The 22046-nt window shown below is 44.7% G+C and overlaps 1 protein-coding gene across 6 annotated transcripts in view; it reads right to left on the reverse strand.

Annotated features, from left to right (window-relative positions):
• Positions 1-22046, reverse strand: part of ZSCAN25 (zinc finger and SCAN domain containing 25) — a 50215-nt gene that overhangs the window by 18254 nt on the left and 9915 nt on the right. For 4 of the 6 annotated variants that reach the window (XM_030932601.1, XM_010375796.2, XM_010375795.2 and 1 more), the window contains one exon: positions 17911-20079. The exons of the other annotated variants lie outside the window; for them this stretch is intronic. In XM_030932601.1, the coding sequence (XP_030788461.1) occupies positions 19247-20079 (833 nt within the window). In that variant the 3' untranslated portion in view covers positions 17911-19246. Of the gene's footprint in view, positions 1-17910; positions 20080-22046 lie in introns of those variants that run through there. 6 annotated transcript variants of the gene reach the window in all.

Here is a 22046-nt window from a genome sequence, read left to right on the forward strand (position 1 = left end):
GTCGGTGATTTTGTACATTCATTGAGCTCTCCTAGTGCCTGTGTACAGTGTTGTGCATTATGCAATATAAAGGAGGTGACCAGATAAGTGACAGATAGGCAGACTCAGCTTCTCTGCTTCTCATAGGACTATCTCTACCCACCTCTACTTAGCATTATCAACTCCTCCTGAGCTCTCATCAGAGAATAAATATTTATCAATGATTTGATCCCATAATTTTTCAGAAAAATAAGAACTATCGTGATGACTTGAATAGTGACATTTATATCATGTTTTATTTGTAATATTCTATAATAAGTTGTATATTAAGCAAAGAGATAAAATCCCCTTTACAAAAACATTATCTGATGCCGTCCTGCACACTAAAGAGAAATCTATAGAACTGAATGACTGAGAACCAACAAATAAACTGTTTTTATCATTGTAGTCACTGTTGGTGTGGGGCCTCTGTCAGAACTCCAATTTGATTATTAAAATAGGTCAGAGTTAATCTACTGTGACTTTGACCATTGTTTGGAGAGAATATTCGTAGTTTCATTCTGCCTTCTTTGAAGAACATATTTTTTGTAACACTCAGTGAAGCACTTATCATATTATTAGTTTTGATTTATTGTTTTTACCTCATCTCCCCTGACATTTCTGGAATACAGGAAACATGTTTTCTTATAAACATCTTGCATTCCATCTTCACCTCCCAATTGTCTTAATGCAATGAACACTGAATAAAAAATGGTCAATTGGTCAGTTGATTGGGCAGCATGTCTAAAAGCACTCATTTATTTTCCTTTTTTATTCCTTCCTTTTCCCTCTCTTTCTGAATACTAAAGCCATTAGGTGGGTTGCAGCCATGTGGTAGACACACATTAAGGTGGAGGAGAGAGTCAAGGTGGCTCCAAGTCAGATTCCAAGGGTGCTGGGGAAGGCATCCACATGGAGGGGCAGCTTGACCTGGATGTGGGAGCCCAAGCAATCAGAGAAGGGGTCCACACAGAGATGTGACCTTCAAGAGCAGCCAGAGCAAAATAGGGCATGGAGAACCCACGTGAGGTGAGGAGGGCATCCATGAGTGGGAAGGGATGGGTGAGAGTTGGCTGCATAAAGGGGATTGATCACATAAGTAAATAAAGTATACTGGAAGAAAGGTGTGTCACTTTTGCAGGAAAGAGCCATAGATTCAGAAAGGGAGAAAGCTAGCAAGAATCCTAAGGCGTCAGATTGGAATGGATGTATCAGTGTACATTCATTCTTTTCTAGATAGATAGACGGATAGACAGACAGATGACAGATAGATAATAGATAGTTGATACATAATTAGATAGATGTAAATATATGTGCATGTACTTGTAAGCATGCGTGTGTGTGTGTGTGTGTGTGTGTGTGTGTGTGTAAAACATATATTCCCTACTTCTCTCCACGGATAGGGCTAGATAACAATGACGTTTTAATAGCAATGAGTACACTTAGTGCCTAGATCTTGGCTTATGAATATCATTTTCCACTGAAGGGAATCAGAGCTCCTTAGAGAAATGGCTGATGCCAGGGCTAGGACTAAGAATGTTCAAGATGAACTCAGGATACTTTTTGTTCCAGGAAGAAAGAAAATACTCAAATGGTTTCTAAATGGTATTTGGAAATGATTTCTAAATATTTCCATATGACTTCCAAATGACATTTTAAAAACCTAAAGACTCTACCAAAGAACTATGAGAATTGATAAACAAATTCAGTAAAGTTGCAGGATACAAAATCAATGTACAAAATTGGTAGCGTTTCTATATGCCAGCAGGGAACAATCTGAAATAAAATCAATAGCCATGAATAAAATTAAATACTTAGGAATTAACTTAATCAAAGAAGTGAAAGATCTCTACAATGAAAACTATAAAACACTGATGAAAGAAACTGAAGAGGATACAAAAACATAGAAAGATATTCCATGTTTATATATTTCAAGACAATATTGTTAAAAATGTCCACAATACCTAAAGCAATATACGGATTCCATGCAATCCCTATCAAAATACCACTGACATTCTTCACAGAAATATTTTTTTAATCCTAAAATTTGTATAGATCCACAAAAGACCAAGAACAGCCAAAGCTATCGTCAGCAAAAATAACAAAACTGGAGGAATCACATTTACCTGACTTCAATAGAGAGCTATAGTAACCAAAACAGCGTGGTACTGGTATAAAAACAGACACATAGACCAGTGGAACAGAATAGAGAGTCCAGAAACAAATCTACACATCTATAGTGAATTCATTTTTGACAAAGGTGCCAAGAACACAGACTGGGGAAAAGAAATGCAAACTATGCATCCAACAAAGGTCTAATAGCCAACAGCTATAAGGAACTTAAATTTATAAGAAAAGAAAAACATTAAAATATGGGCAACGGACATGAACAGACATTTTTCAGAAGAAGACATACATGTGGCCGATAATCTTATAAAAAAAAAAAAAGCTTGGCCGGGCGCAGTGGCTCACGCCTGTAATCTCAGCACTTTGGGAGGCCGAGGCGGGTGGATCACGAGGTCAGGAGATCGAGACCATCCTGGCTAACACAGTGAAACCCTGTCTCTACTAAAAACACAAAAAAATTAGCTGGGCGTGGTGGCGGGCGCCTGTAGTCCCAGCTACTTGAGAGGCTGAGGCAGGAGAACGGCGTGAACCTGGGAGGCGGAGCTTGCAGTGAGCCAAGATCGTGCCACTGCACTCCAGCCTGGGCGACAGAGCAAGACACCGTCTCCAAAAAAAAAAAAAAAAAAAAAAAAAAAAGCTTAACATCACTGATTACTAGAGAAATGCAAATCAAAACTATAATAAGATACCATCTAACACCAGTCAGAATGGCTATTATTAAAAAGACAAAAAATAACAGGTGTTGGTGAAGTTATGGAGAAAAAGAAAAAAAGAAACACGTATACACTGTTGGTGGGCGTGTGAATTAGTTCAACCATTAGGGAAAACAGTGTGGCAATTCCTCAAAGACCTAAAGACAGAAATACCATTTGGCCCAGCAATCCTATTATTGGATATATATCCAAAGGAATATAAATCATAGACACATGCACATATGTTCATTGAAGTACTGTTCACAATAGCAAAGATATGAAATTAACCCAAATACCCATCAATGACAGACTGAATAAAGAAAATGTGGTACATATACACCATGGAATACTATGCAGCCATAAAAAAGAATGAGATCAGCCGGGAATGGTGGCTCACGTCTGTAATCCCAGCACTTTGGGAGGCTGAGGTGGGCAGATCACAAGGTCAGGAGATGAAAACTATCCTGGCCAACATGGTGAAACACCACCTCTACTAAAAATACAAAAATTAGCTGCATGTGGTGGCATGTGCCTGTAATCTCAGCTACTCGGCAGGCTGAGGCATGAGAATCGCTTGAACACAGGAGGCGGAGTTTGCAGTGAGCCAAGATCATGCCATTGCACTCCAGCCTGGCAACAGAGCGAGACTCCATTGAAAAAAAAAGAAAAGAAAAGGATGAGATCATGTCCTTTGCAGGGACATAGATAGAGCTGGAGGCTATTATCCTTAGCAAAGTAACACAGGAACAGAAAACCAAATACTGCATGTCCTCACATATAAGTGGGAGCTAAATGATGAGAATACATGGATACATAGAGGGGAACAATACATACTGGGGCCTCTCAGAGGCTGGAGGGTGGGAGGAGAGAGAGAATCAGGAAAAATAACTAATGGGTACTAGATTTAATACCTGGGAGATGAAATAATTTGTGTAACACACCCCTACAATACAAGTTTACCTATGTAACAAATCTGCATATATATTCCTGCACTTAAAAGTTAAAAACAATAACTTATGTAAATGTACACCATTTAAAGAACAACAACAAAAAAAGACACATGCACACATGTGTTCATAATAGCACTGAATAGCAAAGACATGGAATCAACCTAAATGCCCATCAATGGCAGACTGCATAAAGAAAATGTACATATATACCATGGAATAGTATGCAGCCGTAAAAAAGAATGAGATCATGTCAATTTAAAAGGGGGCCATCAACATGAACTTTGGAGTTCTGATCTCATACAATCAATGAGATGAATTCCCTGAACTAAAGAGAAAAGCAAAGAATTGTAGAGATGTCCTCTGGAGACAAAAGTAGCAAATTAAACCTCTGAAGGCCGTCACTCTCCAGTGGAAAAACCCTAAGGAAATGGTGTATCTGGAGCCCAGGAGAAATGGGCCCAGCAGGACCCCAAGAAATTACTGCACATTTATTTCTAACGATGCCCACTGGGGATTGCTCCCTATATTCCAAGAGTAGCCCTGCAAATAAGCCGAGGGTGAGGCCCAGACACCGCTCCTTGGCCAACCCACCAGGGAATCAGGTTCTGTTCTCCCCAGCCACTTCCCTCTCCCTGCCTCCCAACCACCTGCTTTCTCATCTTGCTTGCCATGGGACCCAGGCTTGTGTCCCTGGCCCCAGGCTGCTTGTGAGCTTTCTGAGCTCCTGAGAGAGGAAAAGCCATTCAGGAGAAGGCAGGGGCCTTGGGTGGGGTTTGCAGAAATCAGACCAACTGGACAGGTCAGTGTCCAGGTAGGGGAGGAAAGAGAAACACTCCTCCCCAAAGTCCCTAAATGTCTTAGCCAAAGACATCTCCTCCTCCTCCACTTCTCAAAGACAAGCAGAACCTGACCCCAAAGGGACCTTAGAAACCATCCAGGGATCCAACACCATCATTTTAGCAGAGAACAGACTTCCCACAGCACAAAGGATTTGATTCCTGGACAACCCCTCTCAGCCTCTGCCCTCATCCCTACAATGGCGGATTCTCCAGCAATTTCATTACCCAGCAATTCCAGGCCCTTCTAACGTTTAACCTAGGCAGAGATATCAGAAAATGTTTGCTGGTGCAAAGACAGGCCCAGAAGCAGAGCAGGTGACAGCCTGCAATTACCTGATTGTCACATCGTCAAGAATGTAAGCAGGGAAAAAGCCAGGGGAAATTAAACCTCAAACTGTTCTCTCCGTCAGCCTCCAAATTAACATCTTATGTTTGGTGGCGTGTGCACAAATATTCTGACACAGATGTCACTGGTATGCATGGGCTATCATACGTTCTGCTTTGAAAATCTACATCATAGGCAAATATCCAAAAATTGACACAATCTTTCATTTTTACTGTCTGTACAGTATTCCATACCATTGAGACATCAGAGTCTGGAAAACTATTCTCGTTATTTTGGAAATTCGGTTGTTTCACATTTTAAAACATTTAAAAATGGCGTTTCAACAAATATCTTTGAACCAATGATCTCTTTCCATCTGATTTGTTTCCTCCTGTATAATCCCAAACATAAAATTTCTACATTTATACACATTTACTTAACCTCTATAAGCCTCTGTAAGTAAGACAAGAATATCCAGGGCAGGTGTAGTGGCTCACACCTGTAATCCCAGCACTTTGGGAGGCCGAGGAAGGTGGATCACCTGAGGTCTGGAGTTCGAGACCAGTCTGGCCAATGTGGTGAAACCCCATCTCTACCAAAAAAAAAAAAAAATTAGCTGGGTGTGGTGGTGGGCGCCTGTAATCCCAGCTACTTAGGAGGCTGAGGCAGGAGAATCACTTGGGAGGCAGAGTTTGCAGTGAGTCAAGATCATGCCATTGGTGCTTCAGCCTCAGCGACAAGAGTGAAATTCTGTCTCACAAAAAAAAAAAAAAAAAGAATGAATACCCACCTATAGAGTTTGAGGTAAAATTTAAAAACTCATATGTAAATAGCACAATGTTTGGTCTACAGTGTATATTTATTAATTGTATTATTAATAATAACATCTATTTATTTCTTTAGGGAGCATAATAATCTGAATATATTTAAACTTTTCAATTAGAATCTATTTTTATCTTATGAATTCCTTAACTTTATCCATTATAAATTTTGGACAATATTTCACTTTTAAGTTGCATTCAAATTCCAATATTCAATTTCATCATTAGTGGAAATAAAATCATCCTTTTCCATTGCTTTTTAAAATGGTTATTCAGTATAAGTAACTGATATTTGTCTGCCATTATATCTGCAACTCTGCTAAACTAATATTATTTCTAACAATTGTTTTATTTCTTTCATAGCTTACTTATGAGATAAATCTTTTGCAAAACCTTGTTTTTACTCCTTTTGCCTTTTCAGATAGCCATCATCAGCATTTCTAGGAAAATGTTAAAGAAGGAATGATAACAGAGAACATTTCTATCTTACTCTTTTAGAGAGAAAGTAGCATTCTTCAATAGACATGATGTTGACTCGTTTTTATTTTTTTATTTTTTAATCGATCCAGAGTCTCACTATGTTGTCCAGGCTAGTTTTGAACTCCTGGACTCAAGCAATCCTCCTGCCTCGACCTCCCAAAGTACTAGGATTACAGGTATGAGTCACCATCCCTGGCCAACTCTTGTTTTTAAATACACAGTTTATCATATTAAGACAAAACACTTCTAATGCTTTGAGAGTTTTCATCTATAAAGTAACAATAAATTTATTTGGATGTCTTATCATGAATGAATTACATTATTTTGATATTTCATTTGTTAAGTTAACAGATTTCCAGTTTTACAGTTAGCTCTATCAATGTGTTGTTTTGTTTGCAAATATTTTATGTGTGACATTTGCATCTATGTCTATAAACAAAATTGGATCCCAATCTTTTCATTGTCCTTGTTTAGTTTGGTATTAAAATCACATTTGCCTCTAAAAATCACTTGAATAATAATAGCAGCCAGTGCTCACTGTGTGCCTATGTTCAATGCCCTGTTCATAGCACATATGTGCATTTCCTCATTTAATCCTCACAAGAATGCCTTTAGCAGATAACATTACTACATTCACTGGATGCTTCCCCTTCTCATCCCCTGCCCAGTTCCCACGTGGCCAGAACCCCACCCCATGGCCATCTCCTACGGATTTCCCATCACCAGTGTCCCATCCCCAATCAGCACACTAACCCTGCACTCTCCTTCTTCCCTTTCTCTTTACAGATTCACTTTATGATAGGACCCACATCCCACCCTTTCTTTTGAAGCCACAAAAAATGCTTTATGTCTAATGCAACATCAGCTGAAATCTCTGAACTATTATGAATTCCAATTGAGTGAGGTCCCTGTGTGGCTCTGCTGTGGTCTCCGTGACCCTGGGCAATGTTACAGCTGTAGCCTCTCCTTGCTATCTGCAGGGACAACTCCCACTCTTCCTCGACTACCCTCTAGAGGTGAGGCCCTTCTTGGGCGAGCGCAGACAGAAGGCTGGCTGAGCTAGTCCTGTCAACAGGCTCCTCTGCCCAGGCTTGCCCGGACCTTCAGCCTCAGCAGCAACACCTGGGCCAAGGTGTCCGAAGGTGGGGAGCGGCAGCCATAGCACCCTGAATCCTGGGCTCTGCCTGGGTCCGGACCAGAGGAGAGAAAATCTTAGGGGGAAAGAGGGTGTACCCACAGTACCCTCTGGCTCTGCACATCTGCCATTATACTTCCAGAATTCCATACAGAAACAACCTTCAGGTGACCCCCCGTACTGGGAGTCGGAAGAAACTACATTTCTATAGCTCTTTACTTAATCTCGAGACATTATCAGTTGCTCATATCAAAGAATGAAAGAGGCCGGGTGCGGTGGCTCACACCTGTAATTCCACCACTTCAGGAGACTGAGAAGGGCGGATCACGAGGTCAGGAGATCGAGACCATCCTGGTTAACATGGTGAAACCCCGTCTCTACCAAAAATACAAAAAATTAGCCGAGCATGGTGGCGGGTGCCTGTAGTCCCAGCTACTCGGGAGGCTGAGGCAGGAGAATGGCATGAACACAGGACGCAGAGCTTGCATTGAGCCAAGATCGCACCACTGCACTCCAGCCTGGGCGACAGAGCGAGACTCCGTCTCAAAAAAAAAAAAAAAAAAAAAGAATGACAGTGTGAAGAAAACTTGGGGTAAAATACCCTAAGTAAAATATGCCTCATTGCTGCCACCACTGAATACATAACCATGTGCCACCAGGATTCTCCATGGAGGGACAGCAGATGAGGCTTCATGGGTTCAGAGTCAGCAGAAGTTTAGCAGTGAAGTAACTGAACCCTGATGCCTGGGTATGTTGAGGCCATAGGGCTCCCTGACTGAGGCTTTTCCTTTGATAGGCTGACAGCCTGCTTTGGGGTTTGTACCAAATGAACACAGAGATGTGTCCAAATGAGAGCTGAGGGACTCTGCAGGAGGCCCAGGAATTCATCTCTCACTGGTCTGCGACTGGTCTGGCTCTCCCCACAGGACCTGTCATCCATGGAGCGCAGAAACCACACCAGTGCCTCGGAGTGCCTCCTCCTGGGGCTCTCCAGCCGGCCAGAGCAGGAGGAGCTGATCTTCGGGTTCTTCCTGGCCATGTACCTGGTTGGCAAGGCAGGCAACCTGCTCATCATCCTGGCCATTGGCTCAGCCTCCCGTCTCCACACCCCCATGTACTTCTTCGTCAGCCAGCTCTCCCTAGTGGATTTCTACTTCCTCTCTGCCACGATCCCCACGATGCTTGAGAACATCCAGACGCAGACTCAGGCCATCTCCTATGGCACCTGCCTGGGCCAGATCTACATCTGCATCCTGCTCGCCAACATGGACAACTTCCTTCTGACAGCAATGGCCTATGACTGCTACCTGGCCATCTGCCACCTGCTGCACTACTCCTCCAAGATGAGCCTCTGTGGCTGTACCCTGATGCTGGGCAGCTCATGGGCCATCGCCAGCCTCCATGCCCTGCTGCACACCCTCCTCATGGCCCAGCTGGACTTCTGCGCCAGCAACATCATCCCCTACTGCTTCTGTGACCTCATTCTCCTGCTCCAGCTCTCCTGTTCCGACACCCGACTCGACCAGTTCATGATCATGCTGGTGGGGGGCCTGATTGTCCTCCTGCCCTTCCTTGGCATTCTCGGCTCCTACACACACACTGCAGTCACGGTGCTCAGGGTCCACTACACCCGGGGTAAGCAGAAGGCCTTTTCTACCTGTGGCTCCAACCTGACCATGGTCATCCCCTTCTATGACACCATCTCAGGGGTCCACCTGAGGCCCTCATCCTCCCATTCCACAGACAAGGACTCACTAGCCTCAGTGATGTACACGGTGGTGACCCCCATGCTGAATCCCTTCATCTACTGCCTGAGCAACAAGGACACGCAGGGTGCTCTGGGGAGACTGTTCAGCCCGAAGGCTTTGTCCCACAGGCTGTGAAACAGCAGAGTTCCCCCTCAGGGCCTGTGTGAACCCCAGGGACAGGCTCCACAAACAGGGCAGGAGGAGCATGGCCTGGTTGTCCCAGCTTGTCAGCATGGCTGGGGAATGCCCCTCACTGCTCTAATAGGTAATGTGCAAGGCTGGCACTTCGTGGCCCCTGCACAGGATACTCCCAGGATACCAAGAAGGGAATCAACTCTAACCCAAAGACACAGAACCACATCAACAGATGCAAATTCACCTGCAGATCTCCTGGAGAGGGTTGGAAAGGTCACACATTGCATGTGAAAACAATGAACTAGGAGTCAGCGGCCTGTGCCGATGGCCTGTGCTGAGGGGAACTCTCTGAGAGCTGCTGCACAGGCCCCAGTTCCTCCAATCCTCAACCCTCATGCAGCCCAAATTCCAAGCTCCCTGTAGATATCCTGTCTGCTACAGCCCCCTCCTCACCACCATCCCCACATTTTGAAGTGAACCTAGCTCTGAGGCCAGACTTGATCGTCCTCCTCAAAGCCATCCCGCTCCCGGCCTTGGCTCCTGCTAGGTGGGCTTCCATGGCTCCAGGCACTTGCATCAGGAGTGTCTGCAGTGAAGGTCTCATATCTGACCCTCCTGGCCTCCAGAGCTAACCCCAACCTGTCCCACTATGTGTTCTCTTTTTTCAAAAAAAGAAAGGTCTGTTATGCACTTAGAAAGGAAAGAAAGGAGACCAGATCTGGCATTGCTTCTCTGTGAGTGAAGAACATGCAGGAAATTGACCATCATAATCCTTAGGAATGTGCTTCTCCACTCATTGACTTGGGAAAGGAAACAAATGAAGAAAGGACTCATAAAAATGAGTCCATGGCGGGAGAAGTTAGATGCAGTTTTCTATCAATTACGGTAATACTCAGGCTGCAAAGGGTGTGGAGGAGGAAACAGAATTACTCAGAGGGTCACAACAACTGCCTTCTAGTCCAAGTCCCTCTCATTTCTAGCCACTGACTATGCTCCAGTCAGTCTGAGATTCACCACTCTACCAAACACACCATGCTTTTAGTCCCCGTCACGCTGTTCAGGCAGCCCACCTGCCCACTTCTATCTATAAACTTCCACTTGTCCTTCAAGTCTCAGATCAAATATCATCTTCTTCATGAAGCCTCCAGTGTCCCAGGCCAGGAGAGGGTCTTCTTTCCCCTCCAGAGCTGCCAGAATGCAAATTCTGTGACAGCCCTTTTCATGCTCTGCTTGGCAAATGCTACCCTAAACAGGACTGTTTGTTCTTAAGTTGTATAAAAGCTCCTGTTTATCCAAATAACCCCATCCGCAGAAGAATCTATCACAGTGCCTGGTGTACAACGACGACTCAGTACAGAGGTGCTGCTATAGCTAATGATGGTGACGGTGACAATGATGACAAGGACGATGACAGCAAACACTGAAGAAAGAACACTGATGACCTTCTCCCAGAGATTTTGCCTTAACCCATTCCCTTTGTCTCCCTTTGTCTTTCCTGATCCCATCCAAAGAAAAAGAATTAAGTGTGTGCTTGGTCAGAGCCCCAGGATCTCACTGGCCCCTATTTTATGAAGGGTGGTGTGCCTCACAGGGTCAGCGTCTGAGATGAAGCTCCCTTCCTTCTCGCCTGGCCCTGAACAGTCTTCTGCTCATGCACCCTCTTGGAGTCCCCATTTGGTATCGGGTTGCCAACCTCCCTCCTGCACAGTGTGCCTGAACCCACAGTCTTCAACTCAGATGTGGGGCTGAGAGCGGGGAGCAAGGCAGGCCTACACCATCTCGCAACTCCCTTCCCCAGTGACCTCTATGATGCAGGTTACTGGGTGCAACTCCGAGACTAGTACAGTGGGACTGACAGCCCCATCTGCTGTTGTTCCTTGGGCCATCCAGGTTGGGATGACTGGCAGGGCAAGAGTCAGCCTTTCCTGGATCTCTGGCCAAAACACCACAAAAAACTCAACAGATTTTCACCTCAAGCCTGTGAAAATGATATGAAGAGTTGACACCAACATGAAGAAATGTTCAATATGCATTTGCTGTAATTGTGAAGAATATAACGATTTGGCCCCATGGAAAAAAAAATGAACAAGAAAAAAAAAACAACAAACAAAGAGGGGCAGGCAATGGGTAAATATGAAAGACCTTTACCTAATCTTGCTCTATGCTGGTTTGTAAGGAGACTTTCTGGCTCACAGTCTTCTAAAGTCCAACAGAGTACATAGGCTAAAATGATCCTTCTCTCATGTCAAACGCCTTTCTAGATGGGCACCGGTCTTGGCCTGCAGGCTGCTTGCTCAGGGGTATGGGGAGAGGAACATTCCCTTTCTCATCCTGCACATAATGCAACTATAAAAGGTTCAGAAGCTTAGTCACTCTCACAGACCTGGAAGTGTAAACTCGACCCTATAAACACCAGAATTTTTATTTCTACTTCAAAAATAAACTGTTTTGAAAAAAAGAAAAAATAACTTCATTACCTCCATTAAAAAATTATTATTAAGGACCACTAATGGGGAAGTAGAAGTATCCTCGAGAATAATAGTATCTCCTATGTGGTCCTTTCCTGCTGCCATATGAAGGACATGTTTGCTTCCCCTTCAACCATGATTGTAAGTTTCCTGTGGCCTCCCTATCCCTGAGGAACTGAGTCAATTAAACCTCTCTCCTTTATAAATTACCCAGTCTTAGGCAGTTCTTTATAGCAGCATGAGAACAGACTAATACAGGAGGTAAATAAAGGCTTCTACCACCTCTCTCCTCCCAATCTCCATCTAAAAGCTCTTCTATTACCTTCTCAAGAGACTGCACTTTCTGACTAGGAAGGGAAAACATGAAGCTCTTGCGTTTGCCACCATTTCCTGGTCTCTGGCCACTCAGATGATAGAACAGAGCTATGGCTAGTATGTGTGGCAGCAAAACTGTTTGCTCTTCCTGAAAGCCAAATTGCTCCTCCCAAGTCCCTCTACTTCTCAGGGCACAACACATATACTACCCAAGCATTTCCATCCTCCCTCTCCCAGCAGTGTAACTCTCAGTGACAAAGAATATTGCCTCTCGTCCCTGCTTCATAGCCAATTTTCATGAAGATGTTTTATTGAAACATATTGATCCTGGGAATGCACTGGACAAGATGGCTCTCTGGAAGTATATCCTTCCTTGAGATCACACAGAAAATATGCAGGACAGGAATTCAAAATTGTGAGAGGACCAAGTGAATTTATTTGGCTTGAAGAACTTCTGGCAAGTGAATACAGTAGAACTGCAATTGGTGGCTCAACAAACAGTTAGAGATCACTGCCTATGAGAGAAGCAAGATTTGCTGATGGTTTGGATGTGGGGTATGAGAGCGGGAATCATATCATTCACTAAAATAAGGGAGAGGCCAGGTGTGGTGCCTCACACCTGTAATCCCAGCACTTTGGGAGGGCAAGGCAGGTGATCATCTGAGCTCAGGAGTTTAAGACCAGCCTGACCAACATGGTGAAATCCCGTCTCTACTAAAAATACCAAAAATTAGTCGGGATACGGCAGGCGCCTGTAATCCCAGCTACTCTGGAGGCTGAGACAGAATTGCTTGAACCTGGGAGGCGGAGGTTGCAATTAAGCCAAGATCGCACCATTGCACTCCAGCCTGGGCAACAAGAGCAAAACTCTGTCTCAACCAATCAGTCAGTCAATAAAGGAGAAACAGATTTTGAAGGTGGGAAGAAAACAAAGGGTTTGGTTTAGTGTGTGATGTATGAGACGCCTATTTGACCTTTAATTAGTTTTTGTTTGAGATAGGGTCTTGCTCTGTCACCCTGGCTGAAGTGTAGTGATATAACCTTGGCTCACTGCAGCCTTGACCTCCTGGGCTCAAGCAATCCTTCCACCTCAACCTCTTGAGTAGCTGGGACTACAGATGCATGCCATGAGGCTCAGCTAATTTTTTAACTTTTTGTAGAGATGGGGGTCTCATTTTGTTGCCCAGGCTGGTCTTGAGCTCCTGGGCTCAAATGATCCTCCCACCTCAGCCTTCCAAAGTGCTGGGATTACAGGCGGGAGCTACTGCACCCAGCCTAAATAAGTAGTTATACATGAGTTAGAATTCACAGGAGAAATCTACAACCCACTGGAATCTGGCTTTCCCCCACTATGCCACTGAAACTGCTCTCACCCTAAGTGCCTTCTAATTGCTGAAACAGGTAGAAATCCAGGTCTTCCTTTCATTCAAATATTTACTGTCTCCTGTTATGGAGTAAAGAGCCTGTAACTGGCTGCACTGCGCTTAAGTGGCCCTTGCTAAGGGAAGGTTAGTCTACACCCAAGCAGAGGCTCATTGTGATACAGAGGCATTGGGGCAGGGACCTGCCTGACAAGAACCCAAAGCAGCAGTGCTAGAGCCAGGCTGCCTCCACAGGGACCACCTAGCTTGCTTGCTATAGAATTGCAGGCCCCTGCCCTGAGATTAGACTTCAACAGCTCTTGACTCTGCTTGACAATACTACCTTTACCCCCAAGTGATCTCTAATAAAACTCCTTTGTTTTCTAGGAACTAAGTGGAGAGACTTTAAACTCCGCAGGAAACAGATCCAGTTCATGGAGTTCCAGTCCTCCTCTCAATAGCTAAAATATCTAATTGATATAAGATATTATCCTGAATGCTAAGAACAGTGATTCTCAGCTAAGGTCGATTCTGCCTCCCCTAGGGGATGTCGAACTATTTGCTCTTCCTGAAAGCCAAATTGCTCCTCCAGAAACATCTTTGGTTGTTACAGCCAGCAGGTGCTACTGGCATCTGGTAGGTCGAGGCCAGGATTGCTGCTAAACATCCTACAATGCATAAAGCAGCCAGGACAGCTGCCAACAGAGAATTATCTGGCACAAAATGTTAACTGTTCAGGGGTTGAGAAACCTAGCGAAGTTTAAGGGCAAGTACATGCTAGAGAAACGTATTGCTGCCTGTCATTTTCCCTGTCTCAGAAGTGGATTAAGTCAATCTGTGCTGCAAAGGGGAGAGGGAGGGGACTTGAAACCAGTTTATCATTATTATTGTTATTATTATTATTATTATTATTATTGAGACAGAGTCTCGCTCTGTCACCCAGGCTGGAGTGCAGTGGCATGATCTCAGCTCACTGCAACCTCTGCCCCTGGGTTCAAGTGATTCTCCTGCCTCAGGCACCTGTCACCACGCTCAACTAATTTTTATTTTTAATTTTTTTGAGACAAGAGTCTCACTTTGTCGCCCAGGCTGGAGTGCAGTGGCGCGATCCCAGCTCACTGCAAGTTCCGCCTCCCGGGTTCACACCATTCTCACGCCTCAGCCTCCCGAGTAGCTGGGACTACAGGTGCCCGCCACCATGCCCGGCTATTTTGGTTTTTTTATATTTTTAGTAGAGATGGGGTTTCACTGTGTTAACCAGAATGTTCTCAATCTCCTGACCTTGTGATCCACATGCCTCGGACTCCCAAAGTGCTGGCATTACAGGCGTGAGCCACCGGGCCTGGCCAAATTTTTGTATTTTTAATAGAGACAAGGTTTTACCATGTTGCCCAGGCTGGTCTCAAACTCCTGGCCTCAGGTGATCCACCCGCCTTGGCCTCCCAAAGAGCTGGGATTACAGGCGTCAGCCACTGCACCCAGCCAAAACCAGCTTAATTTTTAAGAAAGAAAGGTTCTCCTTGCCTCTCAGTTGGGATAAAATAGGTACTGAAAGTATTTTCAGTGTAATCAGCCTGCAGACAACACCCATGGCACACATTATGACACGCACCAAACTTTCTTGATGAAATATTTCCCCAGGACAGACCTTAGGCAGTTACCTGGTTCTACCACCACCCAAGGAAGAAAACAGTTTCCCTTGCAAAGGACAACAGCTTCCCTCATTACCCAGCAGCACAGCACATGCAACCAAATACCAAAGGTGTACAGCATCATCAGGATGTGAGGCAACCACAGATGCCCTGTCATACAAAAGGAGGCCCATCTATGAGTTGACCAAATACCCCTGTTTGACCTGGAGAGTCCCGGTTTACACCACTATACCGGCATAATAAATAGCACCCACTTTTACACTCAAAAGGGGCAGGAAATGTGAAACATTTGCCTGGAACATCTTGTCACGCCAGAAAGCAAAGAAGCTGTCAATGAGAATTAGGGTTGTGTCAAAAGGATTCAGGAGCCAAGGTCCAGGGGCCTCCACTGGTCGAAGCTGAAATAATTTGAGCATCAAATTATAACTGCAGTGGACTGACCAATATCAAGTATGTTTAAATCCATGAGTGCAGGCCAGGTGCAGAGGCTCACACCTGTAATCCCAATACTTTGGAAGGCCAAGGAAGGGGGAGTACCTTACCCTGGGAGTTTGAGGCTGCAGTGAGCTACAATTGCACCACTGCATTCCTGCCTGGGTGACAGAGCAAGACCCTGTCTCAAAAAAACCAATAAAAGCAAAAAGCTATGAATGCATTGATTTCTACAGACTTGACTCCCTTTACAGGAAACAAAAAGTAACTAGCTCATTATTCTGAAAACAGGCAAATCAAGAGGAGGATCAAGCATTTTCTTGCCTTCCCTGTATGAACTGTATCTAAGGGTAACCTATGTTAAAGAAGGGAAATTTCTTACAGAAATATTCCAACTACTAAATGATGAAGCATTTACAGAACTAATGAAACAAACAGATCAAGGCTTCTAAAATCATATGAACAGAAACAAGGCATGTCACAATCTATAATGTGTTCTTGCCAAAATGTGAAATATGAATCTGATTACACCTCTAAACATTTCTACATTTTTAGATAATACAGAGGGCAGGGAAATATGTTAAATCATGCCATGGGTACACAAACAGAAAACGCAGAATGATTAGCTGGGCATGGTGGCCTATGCCTGTAATCCTAGCTACTTGGGAGGCTGAGGCATGAGAATCGCTTGAACCCGGGACGGGGAGGTTGCAGTGAGCTGAGATTGTGCCACTGCATTGCAGCCTGGGCAACAGAGCGAGACTCCATCTCAAAACAAAAAACAAAACAAAAAAAAAACAGAAAATGCAGAATGTAAAAAACTCTCCAGGATAAACGATCCACTTTTTAAAAATGAATAAATTTCAAGAAAAGGTTAAGTATTACAGATTATAAGCCTTAAGAGACAAAGAAACAAATTATAATGTATTGAAAAATTAGGTGGGTTCTTAAAAGTCACTGGATATTTTGACATTAAGGAACTGTTTTGAGAAAGGGTCTTGCTCTGTCTCCCAGGTTGGAGTGCAATGGCACAATCATGGCTCACTGCAATTTCAACCTCTTGGGGTCAAGTGATGCCCCGCCTCAGCCTCCTGAATAGCTGGGACCACAGCATGTACCACCATGCCCAGTTAATTTCTGTTTGTAGATGAGGTCTCACTGTGTTGCTCAGGCTGGTCTCAAACTCCTCTCAAGCAATCCCACCTTGGCCTCCCAGAGTGTGGGGATCACAGGTGTGAGCCACCACACCCAACTGCCCTTACCTTGTACAGGTACACACTGAAATGGTCATAAACAACACTTGGGATATACTTCAAAACTTCAGTGGGGGGAAGAAGATGGGGAGGAAGGAGAGGACAGAGATTAAACAAGATTGACTGATTATGAGTTTAGAATAAAGTCAAATGATAAATACATAAGGATTCATTTATATAGGTTTGAAATTATCTATTATAAAAAATTTCTAAAGAATAGAAAAATACAGAAAACAAAATATTTCTTAACATTTGAATAGATATGAAAAATCAGACTACCACAATCCCATGGGAAAAAACCCCTACTAAGAGGCTTTTCTGAGACACTGTCCTAAGCTTTTGGCCCCACAGGAGATAGGGAAGAGGCCAGACAGGAAAGTCAGCAAGACCCAGCTCCTACTGAAGCTTAAGATATCCCAACTTGCTGAAACCCAGAGGAGTGCTGGCTGCATATGATCAAAGAGCATCCGCGATTCAGGTAAACAGAATGATGAGCGACAAGCAGCCCCCAGAGGTCTCCCCAGTCCCCACCTGCCTTTGGAATACCGCCCTCTGGGGATGGCCACGCTCAGGCCAGAAGCCTCCCACTGAGTCTGCCTGGCTGTCAGCCCTGTCTAGCTGCTCTGGTAATTGAGGGGGGGAAAAAAAGCTGATTTTGTACATGGACCTCAGTATCACAGAGGAGCAGCAGCAGCCCTGTGTGGACATCTCAGATACATTTACGAACTGGTCACTGCAGCCTCGTGGGCACAGCTAATGGGCCAGGAAGACCAAGGAGGGCCATTTGCTAAGTCAAAATTAAACATCATGCTGCCTGCCAAGAACAGGTGATAAAACCACGTTTCAAAGTGGACTGAGTAATACAACTTTGTGTTAGTCATTACCATTTACCTTATTTACAATGGAAAATGAAAAAACAAAATCTCAGTAAAAGAATCTGGTACTAAGAGGCATTAGAAGACAAACCACATTTCGCAATTATAGTACACTGTCAACAAAAGACAAACTCACTCACTCAGCCAGGGTTCAAAGGCACAGCACAATGACACAGCAGTCAGTCCACGCTAGTTATGCAGCTTCCAAAACTTTAAACAGAAATGAAACCCTTCAGTGATGGCACAATAAGGAAGTTTCAACAGTTTACAAATATTGCATCTTCTCATTTTTAAAGAAATGTATATATTTTTAATGCCTACAAACATCTTTATTTTTGCTGACTTGGCACTCATGCAAAACAGGTCGCTACCAGCTCACCATCCCCAGTGGGTGTCCAGGACACCAAGTGCCTTGATGACAAGGGTCTAGAGGGCAGAGACCATTCAGTAACAAGAGGTAGGTGGCAAATGCATTTCAGGTCAAGATGCTGACAAAGCCATGAATACAGGCCCAGAGGATTTGCAGGAATATCCATGGGTTCTGAAGATCAGGTACATCCATGAGATGTAAGCTCTACGAGGTCAACGGCTTCTCTCCCTATTTTATTCATGGATGTCTCTCAAGCACCCAGAAGAGTTCCTGACATGTTACAGGGCCTGAATAAACACTTGGGAAATGGGTCGAATGAGAATGGGGTGAAATTAATTTTATGTACTATAAAGTGCCATCAAATATAGGGCGCTAATACTAGTTCACCTTTCAGACTCATTTTAAAAGTTCTTTCTAGAGAACTGTTTTTTAAAATACTCTGATGTTTATTCAGTGATCAATAGCAAAATAGTAACTTTCTAACAGTTGGCACGTTGACAGTTGTTATAGTGCAAGGAATAACAGATGGGGAAGTTTTACAGATGAGGATAGAATGTTACAGCCTGACACAGACGAGGCTCCAAATAACGTAAAATTCACACAGTTGCCTGGGAGCAGATCCCAGCTGGGGCAGGAAGATCCAGCACGGGGCAGGAGGGCAGGAGTGGTCATGGGAAGATGCTCTCATGAGCACACAGCACAGATACCCTGAGAATGCCTCGGGTCATGGGCTGTTGCATGCGTCCCCAATGCATGAGCCCCAGGGGAATGAGGTCTAGTCTCTTATTCACCACTGCATTCCCATGGCCAGGTGCTCAGAGGATGTTCAATAAATGTTTGTTCAATGGAACAGAGAGGGGGTGGGGGAAGAGTCTGAGCTAATGACCCTGCAGGCAGGACAGAGCCCTCAGGAAGATGAGGTCCCAGCTACCAACACGTGTCACAGTTATGCCTTTACTCCCAGCCTTGTTCGGCAGGGGGACACAGACAGTCCACTGAAGGAGAAAATCTCAGCCTGAACTGAACCACAGGAGACTGCTTCTCTCAAACATGGGAAGAAAAATTGTTTAGCACCACTTGGGTAAGAGATGGAAGCAGCTATGCTCTTGTAAGCCAGGCCTTGCCTTTCCTGCGTTTGTGAATGGGTGGGAAGGCGATGGGACCAGTGCTTTCCTGCAGCCTCACCTTGCGCCCCGCAAGGCCCTGCAGTGAGAAAGATGAATGATGGTGCTGCCTGCCACCTGCTGTGCTCACTGCACCAGCGGCTCCTGGCGGTGCTGGGTCTTCTGGTGCCGGTTGAGGATGGACCTCTGGTTGAAGCTTCGCCCACAGGCAGGACAGTGGTAGGGCTTCTCCCCTGTGTGGATCCTCTGGTGTCGGACCAGCCGCTCCCCTTTGCTGAACCGCTTCCCGCACACCTGGCACCCATACGGCTTCTCACCAGTGTGGGCACGCCGATGCACCGCCAGGTTGGCATTCCTGCTGAAGCTCTTGCCACACTCGCAGGTGTAGGGCTTCTCCCCGGTGTGCGTCCTCCGGTGCACCTGCAGGTGCTGCCGGCGGCTGAAGCTCTTCCAGCAGTCCCCGCACTTGTAGGGCTTCTCCCCGGTGTGGCTGCGCTGGTGCACCTCCAGGTGGTGTCTCTGGCTGAAGGTTTTCCAGCACTCACTGCACACGTAGGGCCTCTTTCCCAGGTGGGTTCTCTGGTGCTTCATCAGGTACTCTCTCAGGGTAAAGCCCTTCCCACACTCCACACAGCCATAGGACTTCTCCTCTTCGTGGGTTCGCTGGTGCCTGACGAGATTGGAGCTCCGACTGAATCCTTTCCCACACTCGGGGCACTGGAAAGGCTTCCAGAAGGAGCTGTGGGTTTTGACTTCGTCAGGCAGGGGGATGGCACCGTGCTGGGGAGGAGGAAGCCCAGGCGCACTGCCCACAGAGCCACCAGGCTCCTGCTCACAGGCCCTTCCGAGCCCAGGGCCCTGGAGAGTGGCTTCCCCAAACCTCTCTGACGTCAGTGCCGCCAGCGCCCCTTTCAGGTCTTCCTGTGGGGGTTTTGCCTCCTTTTCCTTGCTCCCACCGCCTACAGGACAGGAGGAGATAAAGATTGATTCTGTGGTAGCCGCAGGACATTACAGGTTAGAACTCTGCTTCACAGGGGTCCCATTCACCGTTCCTTCTCTTTTTTCCTTTGACCAACAACCTCAACTCAGGCTTTCCTTACTTCTTTTTCCTTATTTCCACTTCCATGTCTTCTTACAGAATAGTCTGCCAAATTTCAGTGCCCGCCCACTTATCTTGCTGCTAATCTAGACTTTTATTTCCTTCAAAATGTAGCTCAATAATTTCCTCTAAGACACTCACCATGATTATTCTCTTACTCTGGGCCTCTTCAGCACTGTGCACCTAACTAGCACTTTATTATTCTGTACCTATTTACATGTGACTTTGTTGGAAATGCTGTTTCCATTCATCCAGATGTCCTGTGCCTTCCCCAAACAATTCTACACCTGCTGTAGCACAGGGCAGCATGCAGCTCTCCAGACCTTCCAGGTGCCTGCTCAGCCCCCCATCCTGCCCACATGCTCCCTCTGCCTAACCAGGGTCTCCTAGGACCCTGACAGGGGACTGATTCAGGGAAGATGCTTGCTAACCGCTAGCTGAATGAATGAAGCAGGCTTCACTGAGTCTCCTGCAGAGAAAGCCCCTAGGTAGCACATTTATCAGGAATGAGACCATGATGCTGCTGAAATGCTCAGCCTCACCATTCCTTCATCCTCACTCTGATCCTTCTTATACTCTCTCTAAATTAACAGAACAGGTGTTTATGGAAGAGTAAGAGGAAGGGGAGGAGAAGAGAAGAGAAGAGAAGAGAAGAGAAGAGAAGAGAAGAGAAGAGAAGAGAAGAGAAGAGAAGAGAAGAAAAGAAAACGTATTGGGGAAGAAAGAGGCAAAGAGAAAAAAAGAAAAGGAGAAATAAGTGGTGCTTAAAGGGAAATAAGAGTCCTTTTAGGCAAGATGACTAGAAGACAAAAAAAACTGACAATATATGCCTCCTGGTTTGATAACATATGAAATACATACATATCAGCTTCGATTTTACTTTGTAAACTTTTCATGAAAGTAAAAGTGTACAAGCCATTTATGTTTTGTACACGCAAAGATATTACTTTTTTTTGGATCCAGTGCTGGCTAAAAAATGTCAAGTTACCCTTTTTCTCCTTTTTGTGGAGATGGGGGTCTCACTATGTTGCCCAGGCTGGTCTCAAATTCCTGGGCTCAAGTGACCCTCCAGCCTCTGCCTCACTGAGTGCTGGGATTACAGGTGTGCGTCACCACACCCTATGCAAATTTTCTTAACGAACCCAACCATGTAAACCGCATTCAGTTCAACAAACAGACCATAACCAGTCCCCAGAAGCCCGTTTTTCATCTCCATTACTATACCCTGCCATATATAGTATATACACATACGGTATATATATAATATACATATATAGTATACATATATATTATACCAAGGGGAACACATTGTCCAGACTTTTTTGTCTGTTCTTGAACTTCATGTAATTGTCTCACACATTGTTTCTGGCCTCTTCTGTTCAATAACATGTTTGTAACATACACCTATGTCATGGTGTGAAGCTGTAGTTTATTCTTTTTCATTGGTGTATAGTAGTCCACTGTGAGTATATGTGTGTGTGTCTGTATATATAGATATATAGATAATAGATAGATTGCAACCTACTTATTAATTTGACTGATGTTCATGTGGGTAGTTTTCAGTTTTGAGGTGTTACGAATAGTAAGATTAAAACTAAATGCAATGCACAAACCACTAGATCTTGGGGAAAACTGACTATGCACTAGATGTTACATACATGGAATTTATGTTTATTTTCTTAGATGGAATTATGCTACCGGACTATGTTGGGAATGTCATTGTTACACAAATGCTGAAGTATTTACAGATGAAAGATTGAGATGTCTCCAACTTCCATATCATTCCAAAAAAAAACACACATTATACAGCTAAATATGGCAAACATT

The sequence above is a fragment of the Rhinopithecus roxellana genome, chromosome 6 (genome assembly GCF_007565055.1).
Source record: "Rhinopithecus roxellana isolate Shanxi Qingling chromosome 6, ASM756505v1, whole genome shotgun sequence".
NCBI classification, from domain to species: domain Eukaryota; kingdom Metazoa; phylum Chordata; class Mammalia; order Primates; family Cercopithecidae; genus Rhinopithecus; species Rhinopithecus roxellana.